The sequence below is a fragment of the Malus sylvestris genome, chromosome 15, assembly GCF_916048215.2.
Source record: "Malus sylvestris chromosome 15, drMalSylv7.2, whole genome shotgun sequence".
In the NCBI taxonomy this organism is placed as follows: domain Eukaryota; kingdom Viridiplantae; phylum Streptophyta; class Magnoliopsida; order Rosales; family Rosaceae; genus Malus; species Malus sylvestris.
The window spans coordinates 8,126,672-8,146,873 of record NC_062274.1 but is presented as its reverse complement, the minus strand read 5'-3'; the positions used below and the strand labels follow the sequence as shown (position 1 = coordinate 8,146,873).

Genomic DNA, 20,202 nt, shown 5'->3' with positions numbered 1-20,202 from the left:
CAATATACTCTAACCCCAATGACCATCAATTTTTTGGGGTCAGCAATATTTTATAATTTAATATATAATCAAGTTAGAGTTAGGCAAGCCACCATACATGATGAGATCAGTTTACAGAAATCTATAAAGTTTGGAGGAAGAATCAAAATGATCAAAGCTCAAGAAAATCCATTTCTTGAAGGACTTATTAAGATTAACATGAATGCATTTTTTAATGGGAACTTTAACGAAAAGTTTTCAGTACTATTTATTTTAACGAAAAATTATATTTTTACACTAAAAAGTCAATCATGGTACTATTCACTTTACCCTTTATTTTGTTCTTCTTAGTAAAACTCAAAGTTTTCAAACAATTTTCATTAGTTTTTTTAATATCATAACATAATACATAATACATAATACATAATTTATATTTGTTTATATTTTTGTTCAAACGATATTATCTACCCTAAGAGGGAGTTAGTTAAACCTTACAATGAGTTAGCAATAATATGATTCAAATTTGCCTTTGGTAAAAATCAAAATTAAAACCTCTCACTTACAAGTGAAGAGAAACCACGCAATTTAAGTAGTAGTATCATAATATAATATATTAATCATGTAAGATATAACTAGACTAATAAAATTACTTCTTGGTGTAATGAAAAAAATTAAGGGCGTACTTTTAATATAGCTGAAAACGTTTTTGATGACAATGTTTATATAATCAGATTCTTAGTAAATATGCAAGTGAATTTTAGAAAACATTTGAATTGATTTATGCAAAAAACACTTCAAGTGCTCTTGAAACTTAAAATATTTTTTTAAAAACAATTTCAATCTATTCAAAAATCACTTCTAAATGATTCTTATATTTTCTTCATAAAGTTTTTTACCTTATTGTCACTTCCAATAATAACCGAAAAAACAATCAGATTGACTTTTGGGTTTTACCCAGAAGATAACAACCTTATCCCTTTTGTTAAATAAGCAATCGGTACATGTGAAAATTGCAAATTACTCCTGGTGACCTATACAAAATTACAATTTGACCACAGAACCTTTTTTGTTATTTATTTATTTATTTGATAAACACATTACTTTCAGACAATATGAAAGGGTAATTCAGTCATTCCAATAAAAAGCTTTGCACAAACTCAGTGGTATTAGGTTGAAAATTTGATAGGGTTTGAGGGCTGATTAAGTAAATTCAATGAGGAAAACCATTATGATATCTGCAACAGCAGCTCAAAATCCACCAACAGTTCAACTTCAACTCTTTCAGAAAAATTCCTAGTTCCCTGAGAAGAAAAGAAAAAATAAAAACAAAAGAAAAGATTTAAACCACCGTATTAAACCTCACAAAAAAGGGGTTTGAAGGTATCCCTATCATCTTTCCCTTTCTATATTAATTTATTAAATTTAACATCAGCTGAAAATTATAAATTTGCAATTTATTTATTTTAGTCTCTTTATATTTTGTTTGATAAAAATCAAAGGTTGTTCTGCTTCTATTCCCCCCTCTTTCTGCACATTCCTTTTTGTATTTATGAACTTCCATGTTTTGTACCAAAAATTTATTGCTTCTCTCTTGTGGGTTTGATTTACTTCAGAGCTGAAAAGCAGAAGAAGTTGCCATTGAGAATCTGACATTATTATCCAGTGTTGGGTGAGATTTTATCATTCAGCAGCATGTCTCATACCAACTGGGAAGCTGATAAAATGTAAGTTTTTGCTGTAAATTGTTTAGTTCTTCACTTTCAGCCTTAGTTTCCTATCTGGGTTTCTGTTTTTTTTTTCTTTCCAAGTTTAGTGACTCCTTGCTGTATTCTGGGTTTCTGGGATTCTCTGGGGTTTGTTAGTTTTTGCATAGTTTGGATTAAAGTTTGGTTCTTTAACCTTTTTTTATTTTTTATTTTTGTATGTTGATTTCATTTGTGCGGATTTAGGGTTTGTTGTTATAATGGGTATGCTTTTGGCCAATTTTTTATTTTGATGAATCTTTTACTTCACTTTTTACAGTAGAAATTGGGTTTCTGGACTGAGCCTTGTTTATTACATCACTTATCTCTCTATAATTTCTGTTATTTTTAGTAATATTTGAGTTTTCGTTAACCAAAATATAGTCTTTCACTGTTTTTCTCCTTCTACTCGTGTGACTGATAATATCTGTTTGTCATTAACAGGCTGGATGTGTATATCCATGATTATCTAGTGAAGCGGGATTTAAAAGCCTCTGCACAAGCTTTCCAAGCAGAAGGAAAAGTATCCTCAGATCCCGTTGGTAAGCACAGAAATGTTGACCTAAGGGGTGCAAAAATCTTTTGAGTAATGGACATTATCTTTCTTATTACTTTTTAAATGAGTTTTTTTTTACTTTGCTGAACTTGCATTTTGATTTTTCTTTTGGCTATGGGTTTTACAGCTATTGATGCGCCGGGAGGTTTCCTATTTGAATGGTGGTCGGTTTTCTGGGATATATTCATTGCTAGGACTAATGAGAAACATTCAGAGGTTGCGGCATCTTACATTGAGGTTAGTTTGAGAATGCTTTATCACGTACTAGCTTGGTATATACTGTAGGCCATATATCATTTGCAATGAGAGATTTTAAGAGTGGAGAAAAGGGTGTGTTTTGCGTCGTTGATATTCCCCAGCTTTAAATAGAAGGAATTTGCAGTTGGTTAATGTTGAGACTTGTTTCATGCTTTATGTTTTCTTCACAAGCCAATTCAAATGGAATGCACTTCTACTCTCATGCCAGGGGAGTTCATTTTGATTTTTTTTTTCACAGAACAAAATGGAGCTCCTATGTCAGGGTAGATTTTGAGATTTTTGTTCTTGCTTTTTCTTTCTCTAGTTTATATGTGATTTCTTATATGCTCAGTTACATCATTCTCTGGCTGTCTACTGCAGTTGATCCCTTTGTTATCTCATGTTTTACTCTGATTCTTCTTTTGATAAAGATTTACTCTAATTCTCGTACTACTGTTTATATAATAGAACATTCAGTTTTCACCCTGGATTTCTGATCTATGTCGTATCACTGAAAAAGTTGTTTTGACTTCTTTGCTTCTGATTTTCTATCTGCTTTTTGTTCTCTCTGAAGACATTTTATTCCTTTGTTGCAATTTTGGCAAACAATTATTAAAACTCAAAGGTTCTAGCTATGCTGCATTCTGCCCATCACCAAACTTTGTGTTCACAATTTGCTTGACGGTCATAAGGCTTAAACCCCTGATGGTTGTATGTGAACTGAAAATATGCTGACTGGTACAATTTCAGATGAGTATTAAACTTTTGATTGTTTTGCATTCTTGAGTAACAAGTACTTTGTATCTTTCAGCCATTTTTTCAAACTTCTAATTGCTTTATGGGTTGTTTTGTTGAGCTTATAATTAAAGTATTGGCCTGGTTAAGGGTGCTTTTTCTTTTTGTTTCAGTGCATGATGGTTGAATATGTGTAGGCCAATATCTGTTGGTCTTCCACACTAATGGCATAGGTATAGCCCTTAATTTGACTAAAATGCCTAAGTTGGATGAACACACTCAACCTCACGCTTGATACTAACTAATAAGCATGATCTTTTTCACTGGAGGCATCAAATAGTCGTGACAAACACTGTTTGTTTGTCTACTATAACTAAGTGTATATTTCTACAATCGTTACTTATAGTGAATTAGCCATATTAATTTTATGTCTTTGTTTGTAATGCGTGTCCCCACTTAGTGGGAAAAGGCTTTGTTGTTGTTGTTGTTGTTGTTTGTAATGCGTGTGATATGTACCGGTAATCACAAGCTTTCCAAGGGTATTTCTTATAGTTCTTATAAACAAGTGTAGTGCCTTTTGGAAGCTCATGAATATTCAAACTGCAGACTCAGTTGATTAAGGCAAGGGAGCAGCAACAGCAGCAGCAGCAACAACAACAGCAACAACATTCCCAGCAACCGCAAAACTCACAACAACAGCAGCAGCAAATGCAAATGCAGCAACTCATGATGCAAAGGCAACAACAGCAGCAGCAGCAGCAACAACAGCAGCAGCAGCAGCAGCAGCAACAACAACAGCAGCAACAGCAGCAACCACAGCAGCAACAGCAACCGCCACAGCCGCAGCAGAGAAGAGATGGGGCACATCTTCTCAATGGAACTACAAATGGGCTTGTTGGAAATGATCCTCTCATGCGACAAAATCCTGGAACAGCGAATGCCATGGCTACAAAGATGTATGAGGAAAGATTAAAACTTCCTCTTCAGAGAGATGCTATGGATGATGCATCTATGAAGGTACGTGAATTATCCTTATTTTTTTTAATAGAATGACTTTAACAGTTTTCTGACCCGTATTAGGAACAATCTGCAGCAGAGATTTGGTGAAAATGTGGGCCAGATTTTGGATCAAAATCATGCTTCAATATTGAAGTCAGCTGCAGCAACCGGCCAGCCTTCAGGGTGCATTTCTCTAGGACTTTGTATCTTCCACTATTCTTATTTGCTTGTTGAGCTTCTCGATACATTGAGAAATGATGTGGACTTGTTTATTTATGCTTAGGAATTTATCTTCAAATCAACTAAATGCACAGAAATTTATGGCTTGGAGAAAACGGTTTCATATTGATGGGATTGCTCTGCTATGTATTTTTAGGATTTAGAGTAAAGTGCGACCTGCATTTGTCTCAGAAAACTGTAAAATGTTAGTTCGTATGCTGTGCCCGCATAACTACTTACTGATAGGGTTTTAGATGTGGAAGCTGTTACTTAATCCTGTTATCAACATTAATTATAAAATAGTGAACGCTTTTTTGCAGGCAAGTTTTGCATGGTACAGCTGGTGGGATGACTCAACAAGTCCAAGCTCGAAATCAGCAATTGGCAGGGTCTACACCGGTATGATTAGTTTTATTTGGAATTCCATTATGTGTTTTGGATCATGTTTATCTGTTCTGACTTGTATATGGAATCAGGACATAAAGACTGAAATCAATCCAGTATTGAATCCCAGAGCTGCAGGTCCTGAGGGATCATTAATAGGAATTCCTGGTATTCTTGTATTGTCTTTCTCGACGTTTGATTGACCATGTCTCACTCTGAAATATTATGTGCACATATTGATCCGCTGTGCTGCTTAATGTATTCTATTTTTATATTGGAAGCCTGCTACACTAAAGTAATTTGTGAGTTAGTAATTATAGAGTTGAAAGATTTTGTAGGTTTTGACGATATTGTATAATGATGCTTGTACCTTACATGTAAGACTCTTTTTCAGGATCAAATCAGGGTGGAAACAATTTGACTTTAAAAGGATGGCCGCTCACAGTAAGTTTTTGATGGCTGGATAATTTTCTGTTTGTTTCTTAGCCTTTGTTAGTAAATTTCTTATGTCTATTTGGACCATTTCTTTTCTTGAGTTTCCGGTCCTGTATTAAAACAATGGTAATAGATGCGCTAAATGCATCAAAATTACATTGTTTCTGAATTTGGAAACTATATTAGTTCATTTGTTGTCCATCTCTGAAGTTTAGAATCTCGAAGCGACCAATGTTCGTTTAAATTTAAAATCTCTATCGTCTATTTGGTTGCATTTCTGAAGCTTGGAGTATCACCCATTAATACTCTACAACCGTTTTTCTCCACGTTAGGGTTTGGAGCAGCTTCGCTCTGGACTTCTTCAGCAACAGAAACCTTTCATACAAGCTCCCCAGCCCTTTCATCAGCTGCAGATGTTGACACCACAACACCAGCAACTTATGCTTGCTCAGCAAAATATGACATCACCGTCTGCTGCCAACGATGAAAGTAGAAGACTAAGAATGCTATTGAATCGCGGTCCTGGGAAGGATGGCCTTGCAAATTCTGTTGGTGACGTGGTACCAAATATAGGATCACCTCTTCAAGCTGGTGGCCCTATTTTGCCTCGTGGAGATACAGATATGCTGATTAAGGTGCTCCAATCACCGTCTATTTCACTTGTAGTTGTAATTGTTATGGTGGTGGAGTTTACCCCCTCTGTACTTCGACATATTATCAAACAGTTCATTCTCTTTGGCTTCTGAGAGTGTTTGTTTGTTTGTAGTTAAAAATGGCTCAACTTCAGCAGCAACAAAACAGCAATCCTCAACAGCAACAGCAACAGCAACAGCTTCAACAGCACGCTCTTTCTAATCAGCAGTCACAAAATTCAAATCTCAATCCCCATCAGCAAGATAAAATGGGGGGTGCTGGCAGCATCACTATGGATGGTAGCATGTCGAACTCTTTTCGAGGAAATGATCAGGTCTGTCTGTCCCTTTATGGTTATTTATTATGAACTTTTTCTTGGTCAATTAACTCAGGCTCGTATTGCTTATCAAACTTACAACCTTGGAGAATAGTAATTGTTCAATTTTTTATTTACACATTGTCGAGAATTCTTGGGGAAGCTCCTTATACAGTTTTGCCTATGCAATTTAAGGTTTCAAAAAACCAGCCAGGGAGAAAGAGAAAGCAGCCAGTGTCATCTTCAGGGCCTGCCAATAGCACAGGAACAGCAAACACAGCTGGGCCTTCCCCGAGTTCAGCCCCCTCAACTCCCTCGACTCACACTCCTGGAGATGTAATCTCAATGCCTGCCTTGCCCCACAATGGTAGCTCCTCCAAGCCTCTGATGATGTTTGGTGCTGATGGTACTGGTACTCTTACATCACCATCACATCAGTTGGTGAGTGATTTCTTCATCTTCTTGTCTTAGAAGGAATTGGCAATTCCTTGCACGGATTCTCATTGGGATTCCATTTTGGCAGTGGGATGATAAAGATCTTGAATTGCAGGCTGATATGGATCGATTTGTAGAGGATGGGTCTCTTGATGATAATGTCGAGTCATTTTTATCCCCTGATGATGTGGATCATAGAGATGCTGTTGGTCGATGTATGGATGTCAGCAAAGGTGCGGTGGGTGCCATGTTGTTGAATGAATTCTTTGTTTAACATCATCCTGAACGTAGTATCTGCCAGTATTTTCTCACCTACAATGCAATTCTTTCGTATTTTCTTGAATATTAGATATATACATTCATAAAAACCAGGACAGTGCAAGTCATCGGTATTGAATCACAAGTCTCAATTAATGATCTTTGTCTTTTTTCTTTTGTCAATTTTTATCTCACATATATAATTGTGTTGTCCACAAACACACAAACAATGTCAATACTCGTTCTTCTTATCTTCGTAAACATTCAAAAGAGAGAATGTAGATGTAGCTTATCATAGGAAGTAAATAGCAAACGGTCAACTAATAAAAAATCTGTCAACCAATTTTTCTGCAACCTTACTTTTCAACTACATCTTTTTGGTCATGTACTTGGTTTCAGGGAATTGCATTTGTAAGTGTTATTTTGTTCATCATAGTTATTTTTTTTTCTTTTTAAATAATTTCTTTTTAAAATAATTAAAATAAGTAAACCTGGTTGTTTGCAGCTACTATTGTTTACTTTGAGGGCTCAGAATTTGAATTTGACTGCAGGGTTCACATTTACGGAAGTAAACTGTACTAGAGCAAGCGTAAGCAAGGTTACAAGCTGTCACTTCTCATCAGATGGAAAGTTTCTTGCTAGTGGGGGCCATGATAAAAAGGTGAGTGAATGAATGTTGAAATTGCTAATAACTTCTGTGGGAGGATTAAGAACTGCTGCTACATATTGGCTAATTGATTCTTCCCAAACATTAACATGTGAAATTGTTTGTTTAGTTTACTTCTTAAAAGCTATAACGTTTACTTTGTTGGTTGATGCTTGTACTTATTTATAGTGTTCTTGACATGTGTATTATGCAGGCTGTATTGTGGTACACAGATACATTAAAGCTAAAAAGTACGCTAGAAGAACATTCAGCTTTGATAACTGATGTTCGTTTTAGTCCGAGCATGCCACGTGTTGCAACGTCTTCATTCGACAAGACTGTCAGGGTTTGGGATGCCGACAATGTTAGTGAAAATTCTTCTGTCCTTGTCATCTACTTAGCTTATACTCTGATTTTAACCTATTGATTCGAGATTTGAAGACTTGTTTAAGTAATCAAACTAAGTATACCTACTTCTAGTTTGATTTCTATCATATCTTTGCCATTATGAGTTCATCTATATGCTTCATTGCTTGGGTGCTGAGTTTGTGCTTCTATTCGTAAAAAGATGATTTATCTTTTGTGACATGTTGTATCAAGCCTTCTTTATGTTTTTATTCTGCAGCCTGATTATTCTCTCCGTACCTTTATGGGACATTCGGCCTCTGTTATGTCATTAGATTTCCACCCAAATAAAGACGACCTCATCTGTTCTTGTGACGGGGATGGTCAGATACGCTACTGGAGTATTAACAAAGGCAGCTGCTCATGCGTGTCTAAGGTAGAATCTTGTCTTCTGGGATGTAGGAAGTTGATGGGGGTGGGGTAGTGGTGGTTTTCATATTATATACGTTTTGGTGATTCTGATATGCTTGAATGTATTAGGGTGGTACGGCACAAATGAGATTTCAACCCCGTCTTGGAAGATTTCTTGCTGCAGCCGCAGAGAATGTTGTATCTATACTGGATGTTGAGACTCAGACTTGTCGGCATTCTTTACAGGTCAGTCTAACATTATGTCTCACTATAATTTTTCTTTCATAGTTGTAATTTAAACGGATCATGTAATATTTTCATGTGAATTCTCAACTGCATTACTTGGAATTTGGATTTGAATGCAGGGGCATACTAAGCCTATCCATTCTGTGTGTTGGGATCCTTCTGGCGAATTCCTTGCATCTGTCAGCGAGGACTCTGTAAGAGTTTGGACATTTGGAGCGGGAGGCGAAGGGGAATGCGTTCATGAGTTAAGCTGCAACGGAAATAAATTTCATTCATGCGTTTTCCATCCTACGTATACTTCACTGCTGGTCATTGGCTGTTATCAGGCAAGTCAATTCTGCATTATTGTTCTTATATAATGTTCTTTACATTTTTGCTTGGAGGTCACTATTCACTTAAACTGTTGGGATGCGTGCTCCCATTTTACCACCTGGAAAAATGATCCTGTACTGATAGTTTTATCTGGGTAAAATGCAGTCACTGGAGTTATGGAACATGACAGAGAACAAGACAATGACTCTATCGGCACATGACGGACTTATTGCTGCCTTGTCTGTGTCAACTGTTACGGGTTTGGTTGCTTCGGCTAGTCACGATAAGTTTGTCAAGCTCTGGAAGTGAAATGGTCACTGTGATTAACTGAACTTCACAGATTAGGAATAGGTTTCAGCCAGTCTTGGTCAACGCTTGTAGTTTATGTCTTTGGTTGCTCGATTGATCTTCAACTTTTGTTTTTTGGGATATCGAACTGTCTCCACAGGACCCCCGGAAACTGTCCTTGTAACATTATTGTTGTATTTGTATGCTTATTACTGTAACAGTAAAAACTGGGACATCTCTCAATTGCTTCATGCTGCTCTTGTAACGTTTTCGGACGGTAGGATAGAAATTTTATCATTCTCATCGTGTTTCATTCGGGAAAATGATAAATCACATATTTTTTTCCTCTTGCCACACACCCACCCTTGTTTCTGGGCATAGGATCGAACGAAAACATGGGACGTAATAAAACAGGGGTGTGCAGGTGGAGAAAATGGGTGTGATTATCATGTCCCGTTTCATTTTTGTTCAGCCGAGTCTCTTTGAGATAGTTCTTTTGTCATCAAGGTCCAGTCTCCCAGTTTTAACGTGCAGCATAAGGGTTGATAGGCTTGAAAGGGAGAAATTGTTCGGCGTAACGGTAACTTCACGTGGCATGTTGATGGGAACTTCGCCGTCAGTCGCGGATAAAACTAAAACAAGTTTGGAAGATTGGATTCTCTAAAGTTCAACATAGACGAACGAAATTATTTTTGATAGAATTTCTCTGTCCCACATCAGCCAGAAGGTTGGAGAACAAGCAATTTATATAGAATTACCCCACTCTAACTATCATTGTGACCTTTTGTATTAAAACTCCACATCTGCACTTGACCAAGTGGGAACAATATCGATGTTGTTGGAATGAGCTCATGGCCCGTCTACCTGAAATTTAAGATTTCTACGTTATTTCAGTATAAAATTTGGAATATTTAGATCAAAAGTTTGGATGATGGCTTCTGTCAAGTTTAAAGTGGTGGATTGCCTAATTTTAAATTCGTTGTGTTTCCTGTTCACTTTCTATCCTCTCATTAGTTTAGAATATAACTATTGTTTATAAATAAATAAAAAAGAAAGTTATCTAATTGAATCATAAAGCATTTAAAAAATAATTTTCAAGCGGACTTGGGCGTCAACTCCACCGCCAAACATGAAAATTGTTAGAAAGTGGAAAGATGATCAAGGAAAACAGATGATCAAGGAAAAGAGTTGAGGAATAGAGAAAGAAAGCTTTTGCTCCAGCACATCCACAACTCCTTAAGCCTCTGATGATGTCTGGTGCTGATGCTGCTCTTTCATCACTCTCAGTTCAGTTGGTGAGTAATCTCTTCATCTTCTTGGTATCACAAGGAATTGATGATTTTGGTAATGGGATGATAAACATGTTCGTTTGCAGACGGATGTGGATCAATTTGCAGACGATGCAGAAAATGCAGAAGATGATGAACTTCTTGATGATGCACAATCTACAGGTGCATTAGTGAATACTTTGTTATTTAGTTGTTTTGAAACATTGTGGACAATTCTCTGTTTTTTTTTTTATTTTTTATGGACCCCGTTTGATAACTATTTCGGTTTTATTTTGTGCGCTAGCGATAGAGGATGTATCCAGTAGAAAAATTGTATAGAGATATAGGTTTTCGTTCTGTGCACCGTTCCATATACATTTCTTCTACATTCCACCCACCATCCTTCCTCCACCGTTCTTCATCTTTCCTTTCTCCCGTGTATTTCCCTCTATCTCTAACGAAGAGAACTGAAAGCTAAAAACTAAAAATGAAATGGTTACCAGACGGGGCTCTAAATTAAACATGGATGGTTGTTTTGAGACTTGGAATTTCGATATGACTTTAGGATTCACATTTACGGAAAAAAACTCTGCTAGAGCAAGTGCAAGCAAGGTTGTGAGTTGCCACATCTCATCAGATGGAAAAGTTCTTGCTAGTGGTGGCCTTGATAAGAAGGTGAGCGAGTGATGATTTCCTATTTTCCAATAGCTTCTGTGAGCAGAATTCAATGCTCCTATACATATTGAGCAATGCTGCTATTCTTATATGTATATCTGAACATAAATGTGGAATTGCTTGATATCTGTGTGTTGCAGGCCATACTGTGGTACACAGATAGTTTAACGCCAAAAGCTGTTCTCGGAGAACATTCATTGTTGATAACTGATGTTCGTTTCAGTCCGAGCATGCCACGTCTTGCAACATCTTCATTCGACAAAACTGTCAAGATCTGGGATGCTGACAATGTTAGTGGAAACATTCTTCTGTCCCGTGGATCGTATATATTCTGTAATCTCGCCTTGTAAAACTTTTTATATGTCTTAAATCTGCAGCCTGTTTCATTTTGCACCTTTATGGGACATTCTGCTCCTGTCCTGTCAGTAGATTTTCACCCAAACAATGATGACCTTATCTGTTCGTGTGATGCGAGTGGTGAGATACGGTACTGGAGAATTAACAATGGCTTTTGTGCAAGCGTGTTTAAGGTAGAATCTTGTGTACAGAAGTTGAGTGGGGTGAGCTAGTGGTTTTTTATTTGATTGTGCACTGTTTGGTATATTCGTTATTAGTAAGTTTGAACATATTAGGGTGGTAAGAGGCAGTTGAGATTTCAACCCCGTCTTGGAAGATTTATTGCTACAGCTGCAGAGAATGTTGTACATATACTGGATGTGGAGACAGAAGCTTGTCGGCATTCATTACAGGTCAACTTTACATATACATAATATTCTGTATGATCATTCTGAGAGTTATGCTATCATGTAACGCTATGTTGACATTGTTTGTGCACGCGACATTATCTTTTGAGTTCTGTATATGCAACATTGATGAGCCTTCGGGTCCTTTAAAAGTCCTGGAAATGCTATTGCATGTTGAGACGCTTGTTTCACTGGGAAATTGTGGTTTTTGTAGGATTAGGTACTTAGCAATGTTCTAAAAGCATGCGTTGTATGCAGGGGCATACTAAGCCTATCCATTCTGTGTGCTGGGATCCTTCTGGTGAGTTCCTCGCATCTGTCAGTGACGACTCTGTTAGAGTTTGGGCACTTGGAGCAGGAGGCGAAGGTGAATGTGTTCATGAGTTGAGCTGCAGCGGAAATAAATTTCAATCGTGTGTTTTCCATCATACATATACTTCACTGCTTGTCATTGGCTGTTATCAGGCAAGTAAATTCTCCATTATTGCGCTTATGTAATGTTTGTTACATTTTTTGCTTGGAGACCACTACTCTCTTAAGCCGTTCGGATATTTGTTCCCATTTTACACGAGAGAAACAATCCTTTACTGGTACTAGTGTTGCTGCAAGATATCATATTTTGATTTTTATTTGGGGAAAATAATTGCAGACACTGGAGTTATGGAACATGACAGAGAACAAGGTAATGACTCTACCAGCACATGAAGGACTCATTGCTTCTTTGGCGGTGTCAAATGTTACAGGTTTGATTGCTTCGGCTGGTCACGATAAGTTTGTCAAGATCTGGAAGTGAAATGGTTGTTACTCTGATCAAAGAACTTTGACTTGTATTATTAATGTAATGTTAAATTCCAGGGAGTTATAAAATTTGGTTAATTTGGAGCCTGGAACCAGATATTCGCCGCGCAAGAGTATTGATCATCGATTAGCTGACGACTTTCAATTCCAGCCGTTGATACATGCTTCTAATAAGAGTTTAAATCTGCTAAATAAAAAAGGTGTTCAATCTTTGTAATTTACTAGTTCAATGACAAAACCCCATTGAATTAGATTTAGAAGATACAAATCCAAAGCCTTCCATGGTTAATGTGGAGGGTACCCAGTTGCTCCCTTGTATGAGAGCCTTGAGATTCCTCCAACTTTGAATTGTTGGAAGGTTCAGAGAACTAGTCTGGCCTAGAAAACTTTCGGTAATAAATTTTCTTGTATTTCCCATTCCCGGGAAATGTTCTGTTGTCAGTTAGACGAAGAATTATATATGTTGTCAAATGTGAATCTAGAACATACATTTTGATAACAACCATTAACTTTTTTTTAAACTGAAAATACAATTAGACCATGTCAATCAATTGACTTAAACTTCGATGACCAAAAGCTAAACAAAAGTTAACAATCACTAATGATGGGCATCAAACGACGACGCGTGGAGAGACAGCGATCCTTTCGTTAGGAGAATTTCCGGATCCAGCCAAGGGTACCATCGTGAAGCCACCTAAGGAGTTGACAAATGAAAAACATCCCCAAATTAGTTTTGTTTTTTTTTTCTTTGTTTTTTTGGATTTTGTTAGGTTTTCTTTTTCAGAGGAAGAAATGGTCATCGACTCAGCAATGCAAGTTTTTGCATTTGCTGGAATTAGCACTTAGAGTTGGAAGGTACTCTCAGCTCTCTACACTTTGTATCTGCCATTTCCTTATAGTAACCATGAAATATTGCATGTGATAAATTTGTAAAGTAAAGAGTTTTTTTTTTGGTTTGAAACATACCCCTTAATGTACAAAGCATATCTAGCAACTCTTATCCATTTTCTGAAATCAAAAGCATAAACCTAACAAATTGATCAATTAATTTATAACTCTAAATCTTTGGTCATTGAACGCATGCGACTATAAAATGGATATTTGTTCACATGTTTTGCAATGCTTTATTATATCCCAAAGGGGCACTTTTTTTGTAATGTGCTAATGTATGTGCTTTGTGCTACAAGCAACCTTCAAAGTGGACTAGGGAAGTCATCATGAGGGTTCATAAAAATTCAAATTGGAGGATATTTAATCAACCAAAGTGAGCGGGTGACACCATGTGGTAGGCTTTGATGTGTTTCAACATAGACTGCCTCTATATTATGGCACAGTATAATATATAATTGTCATGAAGTGGACTTTGGTCCACACAAGAACCATCAAATTGCCTAGAAGAGAAAACATTAAGGAAAAGAAAGAAGAAGAAAAGTAAAAGAATAATTTGTTTGCTCCCAAGTGTACATAATATTTTGTCTAAATTAATGTTTTTTTCCCTTTTTTCTTCGCATTCATGTCAAAGGTTCCTTCATGATTGTTAAAGCTTTTGAATATATGGTTGTGAATATACCTTGGTAGGATGGGCAAAGGGTTCTGAATATGGGTGCAACCCTAGCATGGCTATGAGTATGTGACCAATGATGATGGTCCACACCCTAACTGAATTTTCCACCACTTTTCTTATGATCTAATGTGAAAGGCCTAATATATATTGAAGCAACAAAAAATTGCGTAGTGTCTGTTTTTGGACCACTCAAATAAAGACATAGTTCCATACTGTATGAATTATGATCACCCAGGAGACATAGTAAGATGCACTAGATATCTTCATATTGCACATGTTTTGGCAACCAAATTTAAATCAAGTGACAGCCTCTCGCTCTGATCACATTTGTTTCAGTAAGAACTCTAACCAATGTCTTGGTTCTTAAAAAAGAGTTCTTGGGTTGTGGTTGCAACACTCATTATGTCTTAATATACGTGTTATAATATAAATATACAATAAATTTTTTCTTTTAGGTTATATTATTCATAGATAAAATATGTGGTATAATTTTTTTTAGTATAGTGATAACGTTAGTGAGTTAAATAGTTAGTTGTTAGGATGAATGAAACTCGGTGAGAATGAATCCGTATTAGGGTGCATAGACATTATTATTTTTCCACCACTACAATAAAACGCCATTTGCAATACATGTTATAACATGGATTAATTGATCCCTGAACAATTTGCCATATGTGTAACTACGTGAAACCTTATTCCATTTGTGGGCTACACATAAATCCTAAAAATCTCTACTCCAAAACAGAAAAGGATCCTCGCCGGATCCTCTTTGTGGGGATCCGGGGAATCAAGCAATCACGGCCGTTCATTGTATATCGTGCGGTCAGAAATCATTTTAAATTCAAAATTCAAAATTGAATATAAATAGTATCTAACGAAAATTGACCGCATGATATACGATGAACGGCTGTGATTGCTTGATTCGCCAGATCCCCACAAAGAGGATCCAACGATGATCCTTTTCCCTCCAAAATAATTCCCAACCTTAAATAATAATAAAATAATTCACATAAGTTATACAAATTTTGAGAATTATATTGGATTGGGTACAATATTTACATATAATTTATGTGAATGCATGTATTTAATACAAACACCATCTAATTGTTGAGATGATGATTCTATTAAATACTTGTAAGTATTGTAGTAAAATCTGTTATGTATATTTGCCAAGCCAACTATACAAAGATTTATATTTTTAAATTTATACATGAGTTTAGAAAAGGTGGCAGATTTGAGTTTTTTGGTTTTCTCTTCTAATGCGTAAACTAATTATATTTTTGGACTTGTATTCTTATTTTTTTAAATTTAAAGATTTGAGTTATTACGTTAGACATTGGAGTCATATTTTTAGTTTTGACAATTTGTGTAGCTAGTTCCTTGGACAATAGAAATTTCAACGTCATTTATCTCGTCATCTACAATCATATTTTCTTTGGTTGAATTTTTCTTGTTGTAACGAGCTCTACTTTGGCCTCAAATTCGTATTGAAATCCAAATTTGAGATTCACTTTGGTCTGAGATTTATACATAAGTTTTAAGTCTTTGATGCATTGAATATGCTTGGATTTATTTATTTAAACGGTTAAATGAGTCCAAAATTTTTCAGTACATTACAAATGGCCTACCTTGTCAGCAAATTGAGTTGTTTTTTTTTTCTTTTTTTTTGGTTCAAAGGAAATTGAGTTCTTAATCTAGTAAACAAGAGGGAGATATCAATGTCATATAATTGTGACATTAAATGACCCAGGACCCTAACAAAAAGTGAACGCACTGAGGAACAATTAGGTTCCATTATTTAGTTCACAGCTCAAGGATTTTCAAGAATAAGATACCTTGATTGATTGATCTAGTAGCTAAATCTTAATTTAGCCCACAATTTGGATGAACTTTCTAATATGTATTCCTATAAATGTAGTGAGTTCGAGAGCACATGGTGGTTGGACCGACTTGGAAACCAAATTCATTGTGTCGATTAGTCCTCAATACAATAGAACAATTTATGTTACGTACACTGCACCATGTGTAGCTTGCCGACTTGTCGAATGTCGAGTCATGCATGCATGTATAGTTCTTGGTGCATGTCTAATCATCTGAATTCAGTTTTTGTGGTTTAATTTGTGGCTTCTGATTCTACTAGGCATTTTCAATCTATTCATACATATCATTTCCAACTTATCGTACGTACATCACATTAAACTCACTAATTATTGTCAATGTTTCCAAAAGAATAAAGCTTTGTAGATCTGGCAATAAGAGTAAAGTTTTGCTGAATTAGATTCTGGTGTTTGATTTGGATTTGTGAGATTTGTTTAGAAAAAACGATGATGAATATTAAACTCACTGTTGAAATCATTATTAAAGTATTTTATTAGAGTTTTAGTTTTAGGAACGCTTATGGTATTTTGTTAATTGATGATATCTTTTCCTATTTGGAAGTATAGGACGTTATGTTTGTTAGCTTTCGTATCATCAATAAAAATACTTTGAAGTTTTTTGTGTGTGGTTTTGTGGGTTCTACATATCTTATTCTGTTCATAAGTATAGTTTCCAACTTATAGTACATCGCATTAAACTCACTAATAATTTTCAATATTTCCAAAATAAATTTGTAAATAAAAAAGAGATAATATGAGAATAAAGTCTCATATCGGTGAGGATCAAACTATGTAAAAACTTATAAAAAATTAAATTACTCTTCATATTGTCAATTAATTATAATGAAACTTCAACTTTTTTTCAGAACAAAAAGGACGAGCCATATTCTAGTTACAGGTTAGTACATAAGAACAAAATAAGCATTGATTGTAAAATGTGGTTTTATTTTTTAATTATTGAACCGAGGCAGTTGTAAATGATAGACTTTACATTAAATTGAACTTCAACCAATATTTATTGGGCAACGCCATGTCTTTTATATGAGAATCTGCACCCTGCCCTGCGCCCATGTGAATTCGTACTTCTCCACTCTTCAACAGTTCAACTCAGAGAGCTGTGGCCTGTACGTGATTCTTTCTTCGTACTTAATCATATAACTGGAAATTTAGCAATTATTTCTTTGTACGTAGTTAATTTTGGATAATACTATTTACACACATTTTTATTTTTTACACTTGTTTTTTAATTTTAGGTTATTGGATCGAATGAATTGAAAATAATTTAAGAACATGAAATTACAGAGTGTGTGAAAGGTAAAAAATATTTGTGGATAGAGCTACCCTTACTTTTTTCTTTGTACATAATTCTACTTACTTTTTTTAATTGCTAACTTAGTCTTAAGTAACCCAAATTTCCACTCACCTTCACAAATTGAGATAACACCAAAAGGCTTATATCTACTTATACTTTACCATCGCTAATAAAATTCTTAACAATAGAGACAAAAAGGTTACCAATAGAAAGTTGAGATCTTACTATAAAATTAATTGATAATATATAGGGTAATTAGTTTCTTATAAGTACATGCAAGATCCTTTAATTCTTTGGTGCGAGATTCATGTATCAACACGCTACCTCACGTGTGGCGTCAATTAAGCCAACACATGGATAACACATATTGGGTGACGTGAGAACATATGAGATGTTAGGCTCAACACATGGGTTAAACTACTGTGATACCGTTAAGGAAGTTAATGTTCCTCAATAAAATCAATTGGCATATGAGGAATAGCCTAAGTACTCTTATAAGAACATGCAAAATTCCTTAATTATTTGGTATAAGAGTCACACTCTTAACAAGCTAGACAAACTTGATTGTAGTGTTGTTTCTTAACAATGCACATTTGCCACTCCAACTTTTTCAGTGCGTAAAGGTCAAGTACGGTATGCATTGAGCAACAAAAGATAGTACCGTGCTAATTTGGTGCCCAAACAGTACTGCTTGAACCATATCTAAGTGGCAATAGGCACACTTTGAAAACAATGTGAATGGTTGAGATTTCGAGTAGTATGTATTCATTTTTGTTGGTTAAAATTTCAAGAAGTTCTGTTATGCATTTTAAAATTTCAACAAGATAGGTATTCTACGTCTACTTTTGTTAAGTGCTTTTATTTATTTATATTATTTGTCAAACATTATTGAAGAGGAGGGATTCGAACAAAAACCGCGCAGGTAATAATCCCATTAATCCTCTGAACTACAGGACTTTTTTTTTTTTTTTTTTTGGGTTAGAATGTAAATTTTCGAGTTTAAGTGTAATTATGTAAGATTTGATTCTAGTTATTCTTTCTTATATTAACTTGTATTCCTTAGGGATGATGAATTTCTTCTTCCTCTTGTTACTATAAATAAAAGCATTACGTAGGAGAAAATAACACACACATTCCCCTACAATTTTACAAACACATCTCTCTCTCCAATCTCTCCTTGCCGCCGGCCCCTTCCCCTTATCATATAAAATAAGCTACAACAACACTAAAAATTATACACATTTTAAAAATATTTGAACTGTTGGTTTCTTATCCTTAATTCTTGTAATAATATATCAAAGAATAAGGGGACCATATATATAATGTTTACGATATATACCGATGAAACTGTAAAGTGAACGTAACATTTTATTGTGGTATAAAATAAGATGATCCTTCTAACGCTTTTTTAGCGAATGGAATTTCATTAAAAATAGTAAAAATGTATATACGAATTTGCTCAACAAAAAAAAGTATATATGAAGCTATGTTAAACGTGTCTCTTAGAACATTCAAGAGACTATACATGTCAAAAAAGTATCACAACCCTACATATTAAAATATAGGGTAAAAGACTGTTTACTACTCTCATGTTTTGTGGTTTTCAACATTTAATACATCAAGTTTTTTTCGTCTCAGAGTCATACCTAAAGTGTAAATTTTGGGACAGTCTCATACATCCGTTAGTCAAACTGTTAAGTCTCCCGTTAACTGTGATGTGGCGCCTATGTGGACAATGACTGGGCACCACATGCCATCCACGTGGAAATTAAAAATATTTTCTTCTTCTTCTTCTTCTTTCGAATCTGCAATTTTTTTTTTCCTTCTTCCTTCCCCTTCTTCTCCTTCTTCCTTCTTCTTCTTCATTCTTCCTTCGAATCTGGGGAAGATGAAGTTTTTTTTTTCTTTTCCTTCTTCCTTCTTCTTCTTCTTCTTCTTCTTCTTCCTCTGAATCTGCAACTTTTTTTTTTCTTCACCTTCTTCCTTCCTCCTTCTCCTTCCTTCTCCTTCCTTCTCCTTCTTCTTCTTCCTCCGAATCTGGGGAAGATGAAGTTTTTTTTATTTATTTTTTATTTTTTCTTCTTCCTTCCTCTTCTTCTTCTTCTTCCTCTGAATCTGGGTTACAGATTCGGTTTTTTTTTTTTTTTTGTTCTTCTTCCTTCTTCTTCTTCTTCTTCTGCAACTTTTTTTATTTTCTTCACCTTCTTCCTTCCCCTTCTTCTCCTTCTTCCTTATTCTTCCTTATCTTTCTTCTTCTTCTTCTCCTTCTTCCGAATCTGGGGAAGATGAAGTTTTTATTTTTAATTTTTTTTCTTTTCTTCTTCTTCTTCTTCTTCCTCCTCCGAATCTGAGGAAGATGAAGTTTTTTTTTTCCTTCTTCCTCCTTCTTCCTTCTCCTTCCTTTTTCTTCCTTCCTCTTCTTCTTCTTCTTTTTCTTCTTCTTCCTCTGAATCTGGGTTGCAGATTCGGTTTTTCTTTTTCTTCTCCTTCTTCCTTCCTTTCTTCCTTCTTCTTCTTCTTCTTCTTCCTCCGAATCTAGGGAAGATGAAGGGTTATTTTATTTTATTTATTTTATTTTTAATATATATATATATATAATTTTTTTTATTTTATAATTTTTTTAATTTCCACGTGGTGTCCAGTCATTGTCCACATGGGTGCCACGTCATAGTTAATGGGAGACTTAACAATTTGACTAACGGATGTATGAGACTGTCCCAAAATTTACACTTTAGGTATAACTCAGAGACGAAAAAAACTTGATGTACTAAATGTTGAAAACCATGAAA

At 35.3% G+C, this 20,202-nt stretch overlaps 2 protein-coding genes across 6 annotated transcripts; both read left to right on the top strand.

Moving 5' to 3' along the window:
* Positions 1 to 1,196: 1,196 nt before the first annotated feature.
* LOC126604393 (transcriptional corepressor LEUNIG-like) lies at positions 1,197 to 9,427 on the top strand. Of its 5 annotated transcripts, none has more exons than XM_050271632.1 (19): positions 1,197 to 1,359; positions 1,593 to 1,703; positions 2,166 to 2,263; positions 2,405 to 2,514; positions 3,856 to 4,266; positions 4,346 to 4,431; positions 4,788 to 4,866; positions 4,944 to 5,019; positions 5,246 to 5,295; positions 5,619 to 5,921; positions 6,053 to 6,253; positions 6,431 to 6,676; positions 6,786 to 6,903; positions 7,480 to 7,589; positions 7,789 to 7,938; positions 8,200 to 8,355; positions 8,460 to 8,576; positions 8,696 to 8,902; positions 9,054 to 9,427. In XM_050271632.1, exons 2-19 carry the CDS (start codon positions 1,672 to 1,674, stop codon positions 9,195 to 9,197), a joined length of 2,694 nt encoding a protein of 897 aa, XP_050127589.1. In that variant the 5' UTR covers positions 1,197 to 1,359; positions 1,593 to 1,671; the 3' UTR covers positions 9,198 to 9,427. The 5 variants fall into 5 exon arrangements, with proteins under 5 accessions (XP_050127589.1, XP_050127587.1, XP_050127588.1 ...); XM_050271630.1 differs by having other exon boundaries at positions 6,759 to 6,903; XM_050271631.1 differs by having other exon boundaries at positions 4,343 to 4,431.
* An 817-nt stretch (positions 9,428 to 10,244) lies between these two features.
* LOC126604394 (transcriptional corepressor LEUNIG-like) lies at positions 10,245 to 12,738 on the top strand. The gene is made up of 8 exons (XM_050271634.1): positions 10,245 to 10,471; positions 10,552 to 10,627; positions 11,010 to 11,119; positions 11,260 to 11,409; positions 11,497 to 11,649; positions 11,752 to 11,868; positions 12,121 to 12,327; positions 12,512 to 12,738. Exons 1-8 carry the CDS (start codon positions 10,424 to 10,426, stop codon positions 12,653 to 12,655), a joined length of 1,005 nt encoding a protein of 334 aa, XP_050127591.1. The 5' UTR covers positions 10,245 to 10,423; the 3' UTR covers positions 12,656 to 12,738.
* The last annotated feature ends 7,464 nt before the right edge of the window (positions 12,739 to 20,202 follow it).

What these genes read in the sequence shown, in the direction of transcription:
- LOC126604393 (XM_050271629.1), top strand. Translation starts at nt 1,672, where the DNA reads ATGTCTCATACCAACTGGGAAGCTGATAAAAT. An exon ending in AGTATCCTCAGATCCCGTTG is followed by an intron (nt 2,264 to 2,404) that starts GTAAGCACAGAA and finishes TGGGTTTTACAG; the next exon opens with CTATTGATGCGCCGGGAGGT. An exon ending in TAAAAGGATGGCCGCTCACA is followed by an intron (nt 5,296 to 5,618) that starts GTAAGTTTTTGA and finishes TCTCCACGTTAG; the next exon opens with GGTTTGGAGCAGCTTCGCTC.
- LOC126604394 (XM_050271634.1), top strand. Translation starts at nt 10,424, where the DNA reads ATGATGTCTGGTGCTGATGCTGCTCTTTCATCACTCTCAGTTCAGTTG. An exon ending in CATCACTCTCAGTTCAGTTG is followed by an intron (nt 10,472 to 10,551) that starts GTGAGTAATCTC and finishes GTTCGTTTGCAG; the next exon opens with ACGGATGTGGATCAATTTGC. An exon ending in TTGTCATTGGCTGTTATCAG is followed by an intron (nt 12,328 to 12,511) that starts GCAAGTAAATTC and finishes AAATAATTGCAG; the next exon opens with ACACTGGAGTTATGGAACAT.